At 40.4% G+C, this 19491-nt stretch overlaps 1 protein-coding gene across 19 annotated transcripts in view; it reads right to left on the bottom strand.

Moving 5' to 3' along the window:
- LOC126870415 (CUGBP Elav-like family member 4) overlaps positions 1 to 19491 on the bottom strand; it is a 552273-nt gene that overhangs the window by 17841 nt on the left and 514941 nt on the right. For 10 of the 19 annotated variants that reach the window (XM_050628111.1, XM_050628105.1, XM_050628114.1 and 7 more), the window contains 7 exons: positions 14170 to 14313; positions 13639 to 13771; positions 11616 to 11783; positions 10835 to 10936; positions 7196 to 7273; positions 2116 to 2274; positions 169 to 353 (listed from right to left, as the gene is read on the bottom strand). In XM_050628111.1, coding sequence (XP_050484068.1) covers positions 226 to 353; positions 2116 to 2274; positions 7196 to 7273; positions 10835 to 10936; positions 11616 to 11783; positions 13639 to 13771; positions 14170 to 14313 — 912 coding nt within the window. In that variant the 3' untranslated portion in view covers positions 169 to 225. The remainder of the gene's footprint in view (positions 1 to 168; positions 354 to 2115; positions 2275 to 7195; positions 7274 to 10834; positions 10937 to 11615; positions 11784 to 13638; positions 13772 to 14169; positions 14314 to 19491) is intronic. The other 9 variants (XM_050628106.1, XM_050628117.1, XM_050628101.1 and 6 more) reach the window with 8 other exon arrangements.

Here is a 19491-nt window from a genome sequence, read left to right as displayed (position 1 = left end):
CTAACAATCTGAATATCGATAGCGATACCACTAACGATTATTTATACTTGGCACACTGAGAGAACTATATAAAAATTACTGGATTCGTCTTTTGATCAAATACGAAATAGAACTGGAAATTTCCAAGGAGGATGTATTTCATTATTCGGGAACTTTCTTCGAACTTACTCTGTGGGTTATGATGTAGGGTGCGTATCGTCCAGTTTCTCTAAGCTAGGACTTTGGTTAGTATGGCCGGCTTGCGTCCTTGGGCCTCTTTAACTGGACTTTTAAACGCTTCATCCCTATCTGGAAGCCATTCATCGCTTGAATCGCTGTCTGTGCGCTCGCTGGATTATCGAACGACACGAAACCTGAAAGAACCGAATCGTCAATTATTTTAATCGATAAAACAGAATATTTACGCGTTATTGACATTTAATAGTTTAAAAGATTAGTAACAAGTTGAACACGTCCTTTTAATAAAAAAATCTTTCGTTAAAAAAAAGACTTTATTTCGGAAAATAGGACAAAATTTTGTATCGAGGTAATACAGCTAGAAATATCGATTATATCCCAACCATAATACGAGAATCTTTCCACCGCAACGGCTGACCTGAAATTGTTCTTGAATCGAGATTAAAAGAAATTAGTTACGATATTTTTCGACTTACGATGAAAACGGGAAGTTGAATATCGACACCTGAGGGCATCTGATTATCGCAAAAGGGTACTCGCTGGCTAACCAGTGATTTAGATTAGCTGATTCGCCGCGAGGAATAAAAAGTTTTCTGCGAAGGGACCTCGGTACTATCATCAAAGTTTTATCGAGAATAAGAGAAAGGGAGAGGGAAAGAGAGAAGGTGCACGATAACGAAGCTCTTAACAACAGAAGCGCCGCTGAAAGGTCATCAGGGCCCTCCCAGTTTAAGCCAATTTTGACCATTAGCCCCGATCCAATTTTAGTTTTGCCATCATGGCGGCCTACTGCCTGACCAATCGCGGCTCTTCATCGCTCGGCGACCACCGCTTTTACTCGGAGTTCGTAAATTACTTTTACTAGGTGACTGAAGAGGCTTTAACCCTTGTTCGATGAAAAAGTATCCCTTTACCGTTTTCTTCCCCCAAAATTCTCTCTTCCGTTGAATTCCAAGAAAATAATATCGTGCGTCGTTATTTATATCGTACGATTACAGACGAATCGCGTTACACGCAAAAACGTACATATACGCGTCTATGTAGATTATAATGCTCGAAGCATTTTCATTCCTCTTTTTTCGTTACGTTATAGAACTTCTTTCACGGAAGTTGATCACAACGTCGATATCAAAGTATGCATCGTGAATGAACGATATGTTCACTTTGGACGTGCCTTTTTCATCAATGTCTCGATAATTACACGCAGAACGACACACAACGAAACCGAGAATATAACGACCACTGTCCTTTCAACGATGAAATTCATCCGGCTGTATAGGCCATAATAATCGGCAGCGATAGGCAGAAAAATATTAATCGCGCTAGTTACGAATGAATAGACTAAGAGGAATATCAGCGAATATATCCGTCCAATTATCTGCACTCATATTTCAGCATCCTTTCAAGGTACAATTAATCAAAGCTACCACTGGTACGTTTTTCAGCGCTTTTGTTTCAATCCCTTCTGATTAACCAAAAGGACTACCTAGTTTCATTCGAGTCACAGTCGGACGTGTATTCATATTTAATGAAGAATTTTCGTCTCATAGACTTGTAAAATGCACATTAATTTTTTATACCTACAGAGATGGATCGAATACTTTTATACAAATATGTTGCGAACACAACGTCTTATTCGAATACCGTTCGATACGATACGAAATAAAAATGAACCTGTTGGATTTTTAAGAGATCGTTAAAAGCGCGCTTATCGCTGGTAATTACTACCAACTTATAAAAATGATTTTACGAACGTTCGCCTTCGTTGTGCGACTTTGATCCTTTGTCCAAGTGATCGGTATCGATATTGCCGAGACTTTACCAAACCGTCCTACCTTTGGAAGATATCACCATCGAACCGTCTAGCTGTTCAACGGTATTTTGTTTCTCTCTTCCGTGGGCCACTCTTCGCGTGTTTTGTGGAAATGACACACTTACCGAAGCATTTACTCTGGTTGGTGGCCCGATCGATGAAAACCTTGGACGATATGACGTTGCCAAAGGGGATGAACATCTGCATGAGCTCACCATCTCCAAACTCCTGAGGCAGGTGGTAGATGAATAGGTTGCAGCCTTCAGGTCCTGAGATAGAGCATCCTACCATATAAATCAGAGCACATCTAAACATCTAAACTTGAAGTATAATACTCAAGTTAAAATGTTAGTTCTGGATGAGTTTCGTTCTTCGCAACATAATGATTTCGACGCGACAGGAGAGCCACCTCGCGTCAGCGAGTATGCACACATTGCTCTCTTCTCGTTCTTCCCGATTCTCGTCTGGATGCGTTTTTGATGAATGAAGATGAAGATTCGTGATCGTTTCTCGATGACAATCTGATTTCTCTCTCGTCGCACGGAAATGTGAAGGACGATTTGCACATGGTGAATATTCTTTTTCTTTTTTAATGAATCACGTGACAGGGGATCTTCGGATAGGGGCATTAAACAAAACGCAAAGAAAGTGAAATTCAACTGAAATAAAGAAGGGAGGGGAGGAAGATGAGACGGGAGATGAAGGGAATGGATTGAACGAAGGAATAGAGGTGCGTGATTGCCGACGAAGAGAGTAATGATTAGAATGTCACGATGATGTCTGTTACGGCAATGAGCTTTTTCGCGGTTCAAGTAACGTTGAGTATTTATACTTTCAAATATACAAACACACAACACTGGGATTCACAACACAATGACGAGCGAGGTGAAGGGTATTTTTTAATGAATGCAAATGGGATGTAAGGAGTGTGGTGACAGTGATGATACTGATTACGATGGTGCGACACTTTGCATGAGATTGCCAGACATGTTAATCCGTCGTCTTATTACTACGAAGTTTAATATTCGTGATACAAGTACGAAAGTGAATGAGTAAGATAGGTTACGTAAAAATTCGCTAGATAACGTGTTGTTTCTTTTCGAGAAAAAAAAAAAAAAATCAATAACGCTTTTCACCAATGACGAAGCAACTATATAAATTTCCTCGGTAAAATTTTGTCGAGCCAATGCCTTATCTTCAGCTTTCTAGACAATTCATTCTCTCATTTTTAACCCAACTTTCACAAAAGTCCTCCGTCAATTAACGATGACGAATCATCGTACGTATTCGTGAAATTTCATTAAAGTTTGAAATGATACGCAATTCCTTCTCCAATTAGATTGTAGAGCTTTCGTCGGATAACGAAAAATTCTCTTGTTACTTTATGTCAGCCGCAAAAGATATAAAGACACCGACGATTAATACGTCCGTGGAGGAAAGTCCAACGGAAGAAGCAAAGTAAGGGTCGGAATAACGAGAGTCCAAATACGGATTTAGCTAATTTCACTGAACTTTATAACTCCGACGTCAATTAGCGGCGATTATGACCATGGAAACTTCAGCTCTTTTGGCCTGCGCTTCTCTCAGCTAACGGACGCATTTAAGTAATGAGATGGCTGCCACTCAACTTTTAGGATGCTACTCATCGCGACTCGTTCGTTCCTCGCCGAGATTCGCCCTTCTGTCACTTCTACACCTTTACGAACGAACGTTACCGTGTCGAATTACCACAAGAGAGTGCAATTGTCCGTTTCCAGTTCCGCGAACGATCACGGGTCTCGTTCATTTCATAGTTCTTAGTCAATTATAGCTCTTTCTATTGCTTTCTAAATGACTATCGGCGGTCGACTGACTTTTACAACTGCTTCAGAGATTAATTCTGTCGTGATTCTAGAGAAAGTTTCCTATGAAATTAGAGAAATAATTGTAGAATCTGTTTAAAGTATAGGGTGAAGTGGAAAATGTCGGATTAACGGAAACAACGAACCGATGGAGATACACGTGGAATCAATGTATTATTACGACGACGATGGTTAATCGGTTTCAACGATGAATGAATAGGTACGTATATCGAGCGAGGGATTAAAATTTGAAGAATGACGTAACATTGTCGTTTCCGCGTATTCGTGAAAATTGACGTACAAATAATTCGAGAGACAGAATATTTTACAAAATTTTAGCATCTCTTTTCGAATGTTCGTATTCAACTACAATTTCTAGGAGCTTTCAAAGCTTTATTGCACGTAATTACAGCAGGAAAAAGCATAATTACGAAACGGATAAAATATAAAAATATTGAGTTTTACAAATAGAAGAAGCTACCTCGAACGGATTTAAGTTTTAGAAATAATTCTCCTTTGAAAATTCGTTTATCGCGATACAGGTTTAGCGAGTGTCGTACTGTTGCGGTTTAAGTTTAAGGAAAGTAGAGATAAACTCTATATCTACATCGTTTGAACGTGTCTCGTGGTTTACACGAAGAACGGGAAATATTCTCTTTTTCGCGAGCACCGACTTCGTCTCGGTAATAACTCGATCGTAGTTGTCACGTGAAACCCAAATTAGAGCCGGTGTCGACGGGTTTCCGGTTCCGACGAAGGGGAGAATGGAGGAGGAATTGCGGTGGACGCCGGAATCACGAAGAACGAGCCATAAATTTAACCACGTCGTCGTGCCATGCGATCGTTGATTCTGAAATTGGTTTTCGACTCTCTAATTGGCCCACGCGCGGGACGTGCACGCGAATTTAATGAAAGCAACACCTCCCCCAAACCCGAGGGAGAGAAGTAGTATCTACGAGCAGACTAAAGCGTTAAGATGAGTATCCACTGAACCTGATATTCCACTGTTTGAACATTTTCTTCTTCGAACGGCATTCTTTCGCACATATTTTTATCCGAGTGATTCGAGCTTACAAATGTATACAGAGTAGCCATTAATATTTTATGTATTTTCGTATTTATACAAACGAGTGCACAACTAAATGTCCAACGAAAGGGGCATATACGTTTTTTCATACAAATGTTCAGAGTGCTTCGAACGATTGCCCGAACACGTTTACAACGGTCGAAGATAAAGAATTTCATAACTCAAAATTTAAAATTCGGTATCTATTACAGAGAATTGATATACGTGATGATGGTATTTAGCTATGTAACGATATCGAATATCGATCAACACCCGTAATAAGTGCACAGTCCATATACATATAACAAGATGTACGATTGATCGTCATAAGAAAGCAAAGATCATTGTTGGTTGACAGCGCAACACCGAACACAGCTAGGAATAATTACATTGAGTACAACGAAAACACACCGATGTATACCCATCTATGTATATAAAGAATGAACGTAGAGCTTCCACGAAACGCTCAGAATATCGTGGTACAACTATTGTTTACGAGAAGAGAGAGGTACGAACACCGAGAACACCTTATGAGACGTATAATACATTAAGAACATACTAAAGAAGCAAAAATGATGAACGAAGCGACACTAAGTATAAAATTGATAACGATGTCATGCAATGATGACAGAATAAACGATATCGTTCTTCTGATGTCGCCGTCACGTCTGCTTCCATTAGGATAGGTTGCCGCTCTCTTTTAATTTCAACATCCACGCCACTTGTTTCAGAAGTAAATAAATCGAAATCGGATTTAGAACGATCGTACAGCGAAATTAACTTCGATATACGCGATTATCGTCTCGTTGAGACACATTCGCCCTGATAAATATTTTTTGCCTCGAGTATTTTGAACGATGATGTTCAAATTTCCACTTAATCTGTGCTCTCTAGTCTGTATCTAAAAGTAAAATATTATAATAAAACTGCTCTGCATAAAGTTATTTCCAAAATTTATTATCACTACATTAAATTAATATTATCGCTAAGTAACGCATTTACATAAAATACGAGCGCTTTTACGATTGATAGTAAGAACTCTTTATTCGGAACGTTATATGGTAATTTTCATAGTAGCGAATGTGTAAAACGATAAAATGTATCTCATGATAACATATTACGAGAATGTATCAACGAGATACTGTGCGTTCGGAAAAGCAGGCGAAAAGCGGCGCTGGAAGAGAGCAGAAAATAGGGATATCGAGGAGGCCTGGAAGCGTGGGAGGGGCAACGCTGTCGCGGTAAACTTCCCATTATCCTACAATGTAACAACGGATCGCCGGCAGGCGTAACGGCAAAGTAATTAAAACTTTCGTTTTATTTGCATTATCTCATTGTTAGGCGTCGTATATTCTAATAATGGCGAGTTGTTAATTGCAATTAGGCGCTGGCTCGGCTCACCCTACCCTCTCTTTCTTTTCTGCCGCTTATCCGCCATCTTTAATCCTCACTCGTTTTCTTCGTTCTTTTTTTTTTTTCTCTCATTCCTATAGATAACGTTGACGAATGATCTGCTCTTTCGTCTGTCCTTTCTTGCGACGACATCGATTTCGATTAATCTTGCGCATTCAATTCGAGTCAATTGACTTAATTAATGCGTTGCCCCTCGGTCCCTGTCGTCGAGAAAACGGAGCGAACGCTGCTAGGATTAGTCGGGCAGGCGAAAGACACGACGCAAATTCACGGACACGAGATGTTGAAAGTTCATTCTTTCGTTATCTTGTCAGTAATTAACGGACGAAACACGATGCGACCGAGGAGACCTGTCTTGTGCAGCTTCCATAGCGGAGAAACCCGACTATTCTCGCAGTATCGACGGGCCAAAATATAACGGTTCCATGAAAGTTCGTGAACGGTTGTAAGTCATCCTTCATCTTTATCGCTATGATTAAACTAAAAATGACCGCAACCATACATGGTCGAATTAAAAAGAACGCGTTCATTTTTCCGAGCTTCTTACCAAAAGAAATGTAATCGCGTTATTGGCTCCTTTCGATGCTTGCTCGTTATCTCGTTACGATCAGTCGTTATTGACAAATCACGTTCTTTTGTAAAGTATTAGAGAACTTTATTCGAGAGATTTCGCAGAGAAAGATCTCTTGGTAGAGCGAGATTTTTACGTACTTCAACAGATGTAAAAAGAAACCACCCGTAGTAATCAATGGTATACCTTGTACGACGTAACAACGAAGGATAAACTCGTGTCTGGACATTTGGGAGCTGGATCTACAATCTTAGGACTACAATCATTCGTGTTTACAGTCAACAGTTAGACGTTGATGAGTGTTCTCTACTTACCTTCCCTCTGCGTGGGTGCCACGGCGGTCATCGGCTGAGGAATAGCTTGAGGAAACTGGCCGTAGACGGCGGGATAAGCTGCGACAGTAACAAATAACAAATACATCATGATGTGTCCACATCTATACACGTAGTGCATGCTGTTCTTATCGTTCCTATTTCGTTTCCATAAAACACAGCTTCTCGTGGCCATCAGTGTTTTCGTGTAAAATAAAAGTAAAATTATGTCGCGTTGGAGACCTTTCGATTTCTCACATAGTGATTTACGTTTCCCATGCGACTGCTCGAATCCGATAAAATAAGAAAGACAAAACGATTTTATAACAACGTTAGATCATACGATGATGCGTAAAAAACGTTTACATCGAATAATTCGCATTTGTAGATTATACTTTGGAACGTCGACGTTAATCATTTTGAAGCTCCTCTCTGCTTTGGCGTACGATTCGGATTAGAATGTCAAACGATCATTTTCGTTTGTTGGTATTTGAGCTTAACACGCGGCCAATTATTTTTCAAGTCGACCCAGGCCGGACAAAGATGTTGAATATTTTTGGAGATCAAAGATTAACTCGTATACCCTATGTATGCTGTGACAACGAATTATAATTCCAGGAAATACAACAGCGTAAATGTAACAAGCAGCAACATTAATAAAAGGTAAACTGCATGGTCAACGTCAATCGAGTTAATGCGAAATTGCATTGTCGTCAGCAGCGAGTCGAGAAATAATTATGGTAGAACGGTTTATAATTCGTTCGTAACAAACGTGGATGAACAATGAAAACACTGCGTTTAATTCAGCAGAAACACGGAAAACCAAAAGAGAAAACTGAACGCGATACTTTGCGAAATTATGGCCATGGTTCGTCGAATTAATGAGAAGAGTCTCGGACCGTCAGGTGAACTCGAAAGTAAACGAAAAAAAGTCACTAGACGAGCAAGTCTCTTTTCCATTAAAGCGTCTAGCCGCGTTCGTTGCGGTGTTTTCCACTACAACGATATTCGACCCTCAACGTTCTCATCGTTCCACGACTTTTAACACGATACTTTTGTATTTTGCAACGCTCCTATCCGATATTACCGACATTAACTGTCACGCGATATCGCTTCAAAGTCCCGTTACCCGTTCTGTCCGGCCTCATTATTCGCCGAGTACGCATATCGCGACTATCAAAACTATACGTGTGCGTAACTAACGGCCAGTTTAAATCAACGTTTAGAACGCAACGACGTTGAAGAAAATATCGACGGAAGGAACAGGGCCTAGCTGTACAATAATTGACTAACCAACGATTTCACTCGTAGAACCTTACTTCGAGTAAAATTCAGTCGTAGAACTTTATCCTATCGTTGTTCTACCATCGAGTTTCTTAGACGGGCGAAGAAAAATCGTAGAATATTCGAGATTACGTACGCTGTTATGAAACTTTTCGAGATACTCTCGATCAGGCACATTTATATCGCATAAATACGCGTTGAAGTTGTAGGTTGCAATGGATAAACGAGCACTTTACCGCATGATATTAGAGAAAAGCAATTATAACGGCATTAATTATACCTTGGCAAATATTTAAAACGCGCGCGATTGATATTTGTTTGTGACGGATAAACGTAGAGAGGGATGGTCAGCGGGGGCGGAGCGAAGGGGTTTGGTCGTTCGCTCTCAGATCAGAAGAGGTAAATTTTCGCTTGGAAATTAATTATTTCCGTGCAAACATTGCTTTAATATATTCCGATTGACGTTACCGGAGGTTTCGGTCCAACGATGGTCCGACGTTTGGCGTATGAAATAAATACGCCATCATACGTCGGTTACCATTCGCCCGGATAGAGGGACACACGATATTTCGGATTGCTTTTTTTCCACTCGCTGATCTCCACGGCCTGTGTACACTGGACGAAAATACACAGAAAAAGAATATCCTATTTTTGAGTCTTTGGCAAACACGGGAAACCAGCGCGGTCTCCGCGTACGGACGTTATACCTCAAATTTGATGAATTTCTGCCAATTCCGCGTGCACGTATAGAGACAGGAAAGATACATGGGTAGAAAAAGGGGGTCTCTCCCCGATGCTAATAGACGACCAAACGAAAAAGAATACGGGATGACGGACAACGTAGGGGAAACTTGTACAAAACTACGTATAGTGTACGCTGTACCTGTCTATTTCTACAACCACTAAAAACCGAGCAATTCGTCTAAATTTTGCACGTTACGAGGATAAAACGAAAAAAAGAAAGACTTTTAGAATTTTAATTGGGCATTTAGTCTTGTAAATTAAAAGAATATGGCGAACTTTCACTGTACGATTCCGCACAGATTTTCGACGCGTACATTCCTACTAAAATATTTGTTAGGACGACGAATTTTTGCGGGTTTTTCGCTGCTTTGCAGTCGATAATGACGCGCGCTCATGAAACTTGGTGCTGGTGAAACAGCAATTCGAATGCTCCGTTATTAATTTAACCATTGGGACAGAGAATTCATCAAACCCCTGTGTTAATTGCTAACGGTGAGCGGAACGAATCGAAGTATAGTTATACGTCGTGTCGACACGCTGATTAGACTGAAACGGAATCGTCCATTTTGATGTTGGTTATTGGATTATGATTCCTGCCGGTGTATCGCACTTTGATGTAACATCGTTCGGTTCTTCGACATCCTAGCCGATTACATGTCGGCGTGTTGTCTGCGTTTTAATGAACATGCACGATACATGATGCGCTTAAGAGTTAACAATATATAATGTACACGACGCCTATATAAAATAACATCGAAGATACACTGTAGCAGCACACCAGAAGCATTATATAACGACACGATGACGCGACACGTCTATATAATATGCTTATATGTTATAATATACACGTATGATCATAATGATAACGATGAAACATTTGTGCTCTTGTACATGTGTATAGATATGTGCATGTGTATATATATATTTATATACATTTTTGTATTATATACGTATATAAATGTACACATGCGACCATAGTTACATGCAACAGCCAGAAACGCGACCAGCGGAATCGAATTTTTCAGAGTTAAGTGCTCGAGTGCTCGGATAAAAGCATATTAAAACCGAACGTTCCGATTCATTTGCTCTTGCGTCTTTAGAATCTGTTTCCCCTAATGAGACGTCCTTTGAAAACATGGAAATCGTTCACCGAATAATTAATTCGACGTAAAATATCGTCCACTTAATGTACGCTCTCGTTGAAAAAGCTGAAAGTACATCTAACAACGAACAGAATTACCGTTTTGCGAGACTTCCACGGTAGGATCGCGTTTTCCCGATTGCATCGCTGAAAGTATCGTATTCATGGAGAAACGAAAGCTTGGATCATGCATATAAGTAATAACATTTTCGAATAATATCTCGAGTTGAATAGGCAACGCGATAATTTTCATTCGATCTTTTCCTTTTCTTTTCTTTCGGTCAAAAAACTCGTTACAGAATCCGATTTGGATCGCTGTTTCGAGGCTAGCTTTGAGCTTCGTGCTGTTATCGAAAAAGCACACTATGAAATGCGTTCGCTAAAGTTCCGTGAAAACTCTTTGCAGATACGAAGGCTTGACGGAATTCTCGATAAGACGAAGGGAAAAAGTAAATGGGGAAGAAAAAACTTACCGACACCGGGGTAGGGTTGCATTCCAGGATACGCGGCGGCATGCTGGAGTGCCGCCTCCCCATTGGGCAGCCCTTGTGCTGGAATGGACAGATGGAGGGCATCTACACTTCAGTAAGCTCAGCTCTTATCGAGGACGGACCTATGTCTAGGGCCCCTGTCGCAATACGTACTGACCAATCGATATCGCACGGTATCGCGTATTCTTGGATCCCTCGTTAGCTTAATCTGATTCTACAGGTATGCGTAAGGCGAAATGGGAAATTCGGATACCGATTCTAAGATTTCAACGTTACGTTAACTTTCGTTTTGCATCGAGAAGCGCACGAAAGTGTATAGCCGTGTTATATTTACGCGAGGTGATCTTAACGCTTGCGTACGTAAGTCCTTTGTAGGAATATCGTTTCAAAATTTACCTTCCGATCAATATATTCGTATGGCTTTACTACAAATATGGAAACCAGTACCTTTAGAAGGAGCATTACTAATAATTACTATTAATCGTCGATAAAATATGTACGCGCGTGTTCAAAATTCTCGCAACTAAAGCCCGATACTTAACATTCGCGTATACGACGTTCGCTGCAGCGTCCACGTGAAATAGCGAAGAAAAAGAGAATGGGAAAGATTTTTTCCCACTCGGAGAGAAAGAATCGAGGTAATGTGGTACGTGTCTAGGGCGAGGTTACTCGGTTCTCATAGCAAAGGCAAAATAATAAAGTCCAGCGTCGATTGGCCGAGCATTGCGCAGGGGCGGCACACTGCGCCTGAGTTGATACTCACGTCCCGGATAGGTCTGCGGTATCCCGTTGGTGTAGACACCAGGATCCGAACCTGCTGGTTGACCATTCGGTGTTTGTGCAGCCATGTTGAAATTGGGCATCGTTGGCGATGGTAACGACGGTATCGCCCCGTTAACCGGCTGCCCTGTACCGGTACCTACGAGCAAACCTGATCAGTACACACCGGTTACCCTCTTGCTCTTACAACACCGACCTCAGTCACCCTCCCGACGCGCGACATCGGATCGGGAATGATCATGCTTAGCTAGTTGCCCTCTCTGTACATCCTGTCAACCGATTTACGGTATATATTTACGGTATATACTGTATAATTGGAAGGACGTCAGATCGAGTTTGCGGATGATCCGTATGCCTCGCGTCGCGTTTGAGGGTCCGTATGATCTGCAGATTGCCGGAATATTGATCCGATTTTAGAGCTAATAACGACTCACGGTAGAATACTGTTCCACGAGTTAATGATCCGGCCTCTGAGCAAATCGACTGACTGTTTTCTTAGGATGATTAGATCGGTAATCCGGACCGAAGATCGCTATCTCGGTATCTGCTTAACGTCTACCTTCGATGTAGCGCGTTTGAGCAAGTACGAAAAGTAAACGAGCATTTGGGTGTACGTATCGGTGTGTTGTTTGTAAAGGTGAGGGGTAACGACTCAAAGTTTCGTGCATATTTTAAGCTCTTCAAACGATAGGTTGTTGGCTTAGAAACGAACCATTATACCCTTTAAATAGATGCGTTTCGACCATGAATAATCGTTTTACGGTTCCGTCATTTTTAATCGATTTACCCTTGCAGCTTCATTATCGGTATTTAATAAATTCTAAAAATTATTCCATGTTCAGATACATTAACATCTCGTGTATTAAATATTTTTTCAATTTCACGCATGTTATTCTGCGGACTCTGTTTCGTCCTGTTTCACGGACTGCGAATTAGATACGTTTTTCAAGAAAATGATTTGGAACACGCGAAGATAGGTTTAAAGGAACGGGCACGACATTTCTCGTAACGATGAGAAAACGATAAATAAGTGAAGTTTACTAATATCTAAAATCAAGCGCAGTTCAACAGTCGAGTAATTCATCGCGTATCCATAAATTCGTGCAAATCCATGGAAAATCTTTTCAACTACATCCATCGTCTTGTATAAGGTACTCTCTGCGGATGAAAAATCCATAATGACAGGTACGATGACGTCGTATTTCAGTAGAAATAAAAGCGCAGAAGCTTGGCAATCTGCAAGGCTGGTAAGCGGAGGAAAGATCAGAAGTAGGTGGAGAAGAAATAAAATATTATTTCCCTATCAAAGGGTATTACGTTTCGCTTGACGAGACTCGACGTATACCAGAGAGCGCTTGTCGAGAGCCGATTTCCGTGCTTAGTTTACCTGCCTCTGCTATTTCGTTCCCTCCTCTTGTGTACGCGTTGAACGAATGAGAGAAACCGGAAAAGAGAAGACAGCGAAAGAGGCGAAGAGGAGGGAAGGAGGGTTAGGAAAAAGGGAAGGAACGGTGCTACTTTGGCTTTTCCTCCTTCCCGTTCGCGGCGAGCTTTCGATAAAGTTTCGCGGTACTGGCAATATCTTTCGCTCGAGTCACGCTCGGTGAAAATGTTGTATTGATTTATGAGCCGGTTATAAGGCAACGGACTGTACACTCTTGCTGCCGCGAGATCTGTGGAGGAATAAACGAGGGGAGAGCGGGATAAAAGAGGGGAGATAAAGAAAGAGTTTCACGTCGGTGAAACTGGAAAATTTCGCAACAAAGTGTACATACGTGCGTGTATATTTGTGGAACTTAAGTTAAAGTTTTTCCCTCGCGTGTCCCATTTCTTTGAAATAATTTTACGGAAATCGCAAGTTTCTCTTTCTTCTCGTACTTTGAAGGATAATTCCTTATTCCAAATTAGATACTCGAGTGATACACAGAGACTGTTTAACGCGGACGTGTTTAAAATATCGACATTCGATCTGTCAAAAGAAAGAAAAAACCAAAAAAGGAACATACCAGAAGTCGGTGGAACCACGGGATTTGGCATGCCATTTAACGCGTGCGGTAGTTGCCCAGCACCGACCAGTGCCGCCATTGGGTTGATGTACGTCCCTTGTGCTGTCGCAGCAGCCATGAGAGCTGCTTGCTGCTGTAAGTAGAACATTTATATCGAAAATGTATTCAAGAAAGAGCGTTCTGTTTGGATTACTGCAAGTTAGTTAAGAAATAAAACTTTGGTACTAAGTAATATTTAAATGGAAGTAGTTGGAATTCTGCCGATTTAATAGAAATTTACCGAATAAACGTCAAATACACAAATTTCGATATAGATCGAATATAGATGCATAGAAAAATCGAAATGTCCGAATGTACGTATATTACCGGAAATGTTTTACAGAAAAATTAAATAAGCACGTTGGTATTAAGCATCGTCGATCGTTTTTAACAAGACAGAAACAATTATAGGTTGTAGGATTCGCGATAACGAGAACCAGCCAGACGGGGTAATATGGTAACGCGAGAACCATTAACCATAATGTGACCCACCTGAGCATAAGCGCCGTAAGCGCCGAACTGATTGAAAACGAAAGGGTTAAGGAGGCTCATGTTCCCAGCCATTTGCTGCATGCGTCTTAGTTGTCTCTCTTTCTCAGTATCTGCGAACTTTACCACTAAGCTGGATGACGCTCCCTGAAATAAATCATTTCAATATGTTGGTTATCTGTTGTAATCGATATCTGACAAATATTATGCAAAAAATGATTCTAAAAATATAAATATTCGCGGTTTAGAAATTATTTGGTCAAATCGGCAATAGGCTATAGAAGACTGATGCGAGAACGCTGCTGTACAATCTATCGTTTGAGGATTATGTTGCTCACAATGTAAATTGCCATGCTATGACAAGCAAGTCTGAAATGCAAGATCAGATACTGCTGTCGGACGTGCCGGTTCGTAATTTCCATGAGACGAAGCGACGCTGTAGCAAGGGGATTACCGTCGCCGACGTAAAGCCGCATAATTTTCTAGAACCTCGCATTTTCTTCGTGACCGCGTGCGCGTTTCTCATCCTCTATAAATTTATAACACGTAGAAAATTTGATAATAACATCGCTTCGACAACGGACGTGATTATCAAAGAAAATTACGGCCTTCTTCCCCCTATTACTTATTGGAAATTAATCGTTCTACTAGCAAACTCGTTTCCATTAAACGTGTGTACCAATTTCCTTTTAATACCTACCGTTTAATTCGTAAAACGTGAATAAGTTTGCCCATCAAAAATAGTATTAAAATCGAGCGAAAGCAAAGGGACGCGGTATTTATAGTATCGTTTTCATATACCACGTTATAAATTATTTTGCATGACCATTATGAAAAGGTATGCTACTGAAAATTCGAAAGAATTTTCCTTTCAGAAAATACAGCAAAGTAATATTCTATTTCTAAATTTCATTTATAGCAACAAGAGAGACTGTGTAACTACATAATAAGCCGAGGAAAACTGAATAAGCTAGGATCTATTATACTTGATTATAGTAGAAAACCTCAGAGTATTCTACAGATAGTTAGCATAAGATCTTTTTCAATGGAGAAAACGCGTCTCCTTTTGAGATGTTTACGAGGATACGTAAGACGATGATGTTCTCACCACGTCTAAAATATAAATGGAAAGGCAACAGGTGGTCAGTGGCCATTGTGGCTGCGGAGAAAAGCTCAGCTTTCGAGGTTCTGGTGATATATTATATTCACGTCATCAATGCAAATGCTGGGCGTGTCTGAGTTTATATAACGACGGTAATATTGTAACCCGTTGATACGCTCGCTGAAATTTCCTCTTCTTGTCACGCGATTTTCCACGGTTTATCCATCTATTTCTTTCCTCTGCTTGGCAATCTTTGTGCTGGTTTCATTTCATCTTTCGTGGTCTTGTGTTTTCTTTCGTAATTCCTTTTCCTTTCGTTTGACAGTTATTTCAAATGTATAGTTTTACTCTTCAATTTTTAACACAGTATAAATGCATAATGCGGAAAATATTGCCTGCACGACTATTCTGATCGTCGTTTGAAATTTCCATTACATTTTGTTAATATGCTGTTATATCACAAAGAAGAAACAAAAAGAAAAAAGAAACTAGTTCAATAGAGGAAAAATATGAAAAGGCAACGTGGTAGTTAAAGCGAACCTAAAAATCATGGGTTCGAATTTCGATGCTCGGATTTCTTCCTGTTGCGAGAACGTTTTTCTTCCGTTTTACAAAATAATGTTTCGTCGTGTAAAATACACGATGAAAATTAAAACGGAGCGTTCTAAAACCCACTGTCTAGAAGTTGAAACATAAAGTTGATGATAATTTTAAACAATCATATTTTCACTCTTTATTTCGAATTGGTGAAAATACGGACAATAGTGCACGGTGTATAAGCTTAAAGTGGTCTACAATTATATATAACCGAAACTGTACAGAATGCTTTTAAAATGCTTCTAAAACTGTACATGACTCACGTTAAGGCACGTTTATACGTTCAAACGTCACAATGATACGTGTCTCTGTGTATTAAAAATGATGCGCAATGATTCGCGTAACCCAACCACGCGCGAACTTGAAACACTGAATGGAAAAGGATGATCCAAGAATTGGTCGAATCGCTCAACCATACATTATAATCAGTGAAGATTTTCCAGAGAGTATCATCGATACTGCCAAATTGTATGAAGAGGATATTGTGTTCGCCATGAAGAACGTGTTTTCTTTTTATTATTTTTGGCGTTGAACATTTCGGGACGTTGTGAAAGGTACAATATACGTGGATTCGAAATTTGCAAAAGTTTTTACGGCTTTTTTTTACCTTCTTTTAAGTCTCTTACACAGGGTCGTCAAATACCGCTGACAAAATTAGCTCGTATAAAAATTTATAGATTTGATGGAGTAATGTAGAGGTAGGCGTTGCCGAAGCAAAGTCGATTTGGTTAAAGCGTTAGATTTTTCGGACGAGAAAAATTGAAATACCTTGTATTATCTGTCAGTTCCATTGTTTTCTGTTATATACATACATATGTATAATAGTAACTTTTCATTCTGCAAAGGTGTACAATGCTGCTACATATATATTAAATAGCAAAGTAACAACCAGGAGTATACGTGGTACATACTACTTTTCAATTAGCTTTGGATAATATCGAGTGAAAAATGGATGGATCGAATACGTTAATGGTTCAGCAAGTTCGAATTCGTAGGATACATATATTAAAAGCTTTCAAACGGGGTGACATTATTCATTTGGTACTGATTTTCATTAGCATTTTACGCGAAGTACCACTTAACTCTTGGTCACACGTAGCTATGTGGAATGCAATCGGTGTTCCGCGAAGGTTACAGAAGAGAAAGAGCAGGAAAGGAAACGACTGGCTCGCAATTATTAAAAGTTTCGTTTACAGCCAAGTCGAATAGGGCCAAACGCGCGTATAACCGCGGCGTTCCAAGGAAACCAGAATCCGGCCGCAGTTTACAAGGCATAAAAGTTATGCGGGTTTCATGGCTGGATACAACTTTCCACATTACTGTAACTAATATCAAGAGTATCCGGCGAAACTCATACGTGTTATTTCTCTTCCCTTATTCGAGAAATTCTGAGACTCAAGTTAAAATATCTTTAATTTTGACCGCGTTTGGTGAGAAGCAGTAATATCGACGATCATATTATTATCGACGAACATCGTTGTTCCGACGAACGTCTCCGAAAAACGTTTTATAAATTTCTCTCCAACTATCGCTAATTACAGTCCACTCGCGCATTGTTTTTTGATCGGTTTTAACAGAAAAAAAATCATGGAACGAGATAATTTTGAAATAGCTTGTTTCGTCGGATTATGTCACGGTAACCAGTTTTTTCCTCCTAGGCAATGGCGGAAGGATGCACCGGGGCAATCTCAGCGTCGAGGTCATTGGCGATGGGAAAATTCGCAGGGCGAAAATATTCAGGGGCGTTCCTTCGTAATGCTGGGAAAAATATCGACAGGCTAGAGAACGACCGTACAGAGGAGAGCAGGAAGAGGAGTGGGGAGGATATTTTGTATTCTCTATACAGGCGAAGCCGCTCGAACAACTCGTTATGCGCCGTGAAAAGCATCGACGCGTGTTGTTGAGGAAAATAATTTGTCTCGCGTCGACAGCCTCGAAGCGTGGAAGGCCTTCTCTCTCTCTCTCTCTCTCACCAAAGACACACATACACATTCTCTCTCTGTCTCTCTCTCTCTCTCTCACTCACTCTCTCTGCGTAGCGATGGCTGGCTAAGTCGCGTGGCATATATGACATTTACACAGGGCGCACGTGCACATCGATATACGTATAGAGGCTGACAGACGGGGAGAGGGGAGGGAGAGGGGGCAAGAAGGGTGCCGAGGTCGTATCAGAGCCAGTGAAGCCGAAGCCTCATTATTGGGGGATTACGGTTCATTAATTCCGATCCAACGTTCTGAACTACACGCGAAAAGAAAAAGCCACCCCAAGCGATATCACCAGGAGAACGTTTGAAGCTTCCACTCCTCGTCTCGTTATGTTTGTACACTTTACCGTGTAGGTTGTCTCTTTAAAATCCGTGATACAAAAGCACAGTCTCGTTATAGTGCCGAGTACAAAGTCTTCGTTACACGAGGCTCAGCGAGATGAACTTTATACAGTTGAAACAGTTCTCGGCTTTTGTAACGTTAGATCGTCGGAAACGAGTCGAGCATCGATGCTTCTGATTCTTTCAAATCTGCTTTCTCGCTTTGTGTTTAGCGACATTGTGAGCTTGATGAAACTGTTCCTTTATTCGCGTTACATTGCGTCACGTTTGTTACGGTATTTGTTCAATTCCAGATAAATGCATTAAAAATTTGTAATCTAATTAGCTATTAAATAACGTCGTATAATTTACAATTACAATACAAACGATAGCGATACACTTTTTATCGTAAAATTAAGAAACTTCGAATTACAGAACATAACGATACGCGATGCCAAAATAAGTACATATTTTAATGGACAGACAGTGTTCAAATACGCTTTAACGTCCGACGATGAGAGACGTATCGAAACGAATCTTTTAGCCAAATTCGCACGATCAGCAAATTCGATGTAAACCAAAAAATCTCTTAGTCGTTCGAGATTGGTAGAATCTTTGAAAGTAAAGGTACGGCTCAGAGAACCGCGATATTGCAGCGGACCTGGCAACGGAATGAAGCAATTACGTACTGATTGGAGGTTCTCCCGTTAGCTGCACCATCACACTTGCCAATTCGCCAGCTGGTAATTTCAATAGATACAACTAGAACCGCAAGACTGGCCGGAACGCCGATTGCCTCTTGTCCACGTGATTCTCTGTTGGAATCCGAATCGAAGGGATGGATCTAAACTATCCAATTCTCTGGTGCATTTCAAATTACAAGTTTTACGCTTTAGCCTGCCAGAGAAAAATCACCTGACTTAGCACTTTTTCCATTTCGTCTCGTTATATATCGGGATAATACGTGAAAGGATCTAAGATATATCAATGAGAAAAGTAAAAATTACCCGTCTTAACGTTCGTCTCGTACTTGTTAGATTATAGAATTTTCAAGAACGTTGCGCGATATCCTATAACGACGAATACATTTTTTGTCCGTAGAAATTAAGTAGGAAAGATCGTGAATGGATTTCGTTTCGATTATAAAATGGCAATATCAGTTTCTGCTCGAAACTCGCGGATGATGTTTCGGTAAGGAGGGTTCCCCTTAATTACGAGGGTAGCCCCGTAAATTTGGAGAGCAATCAATTCAAGGAGACGTAAATCCTATCTGCAATAATTTAATCTTTACTCGTTAAATGTACCCATAATAATTTTACT

This window comes from Bombus huntii, chromosome 10 (genome assembly GCF_024542735.1).
Source record: "Bombus huntii isolate Logan2020A chromosome 10, iyBomHunt1.1, whole genome shotgun sequence".
NCBI lineage: Eukaryota > Metazoa > Arthropoda > Insecta > Hymenoptera > Apidae > Bombus > Bombus huntii.
Note: the sequence above shows the minus strand (reverse complement) of the source record. Positions and strands in the feature narration are given on the sequence as shown.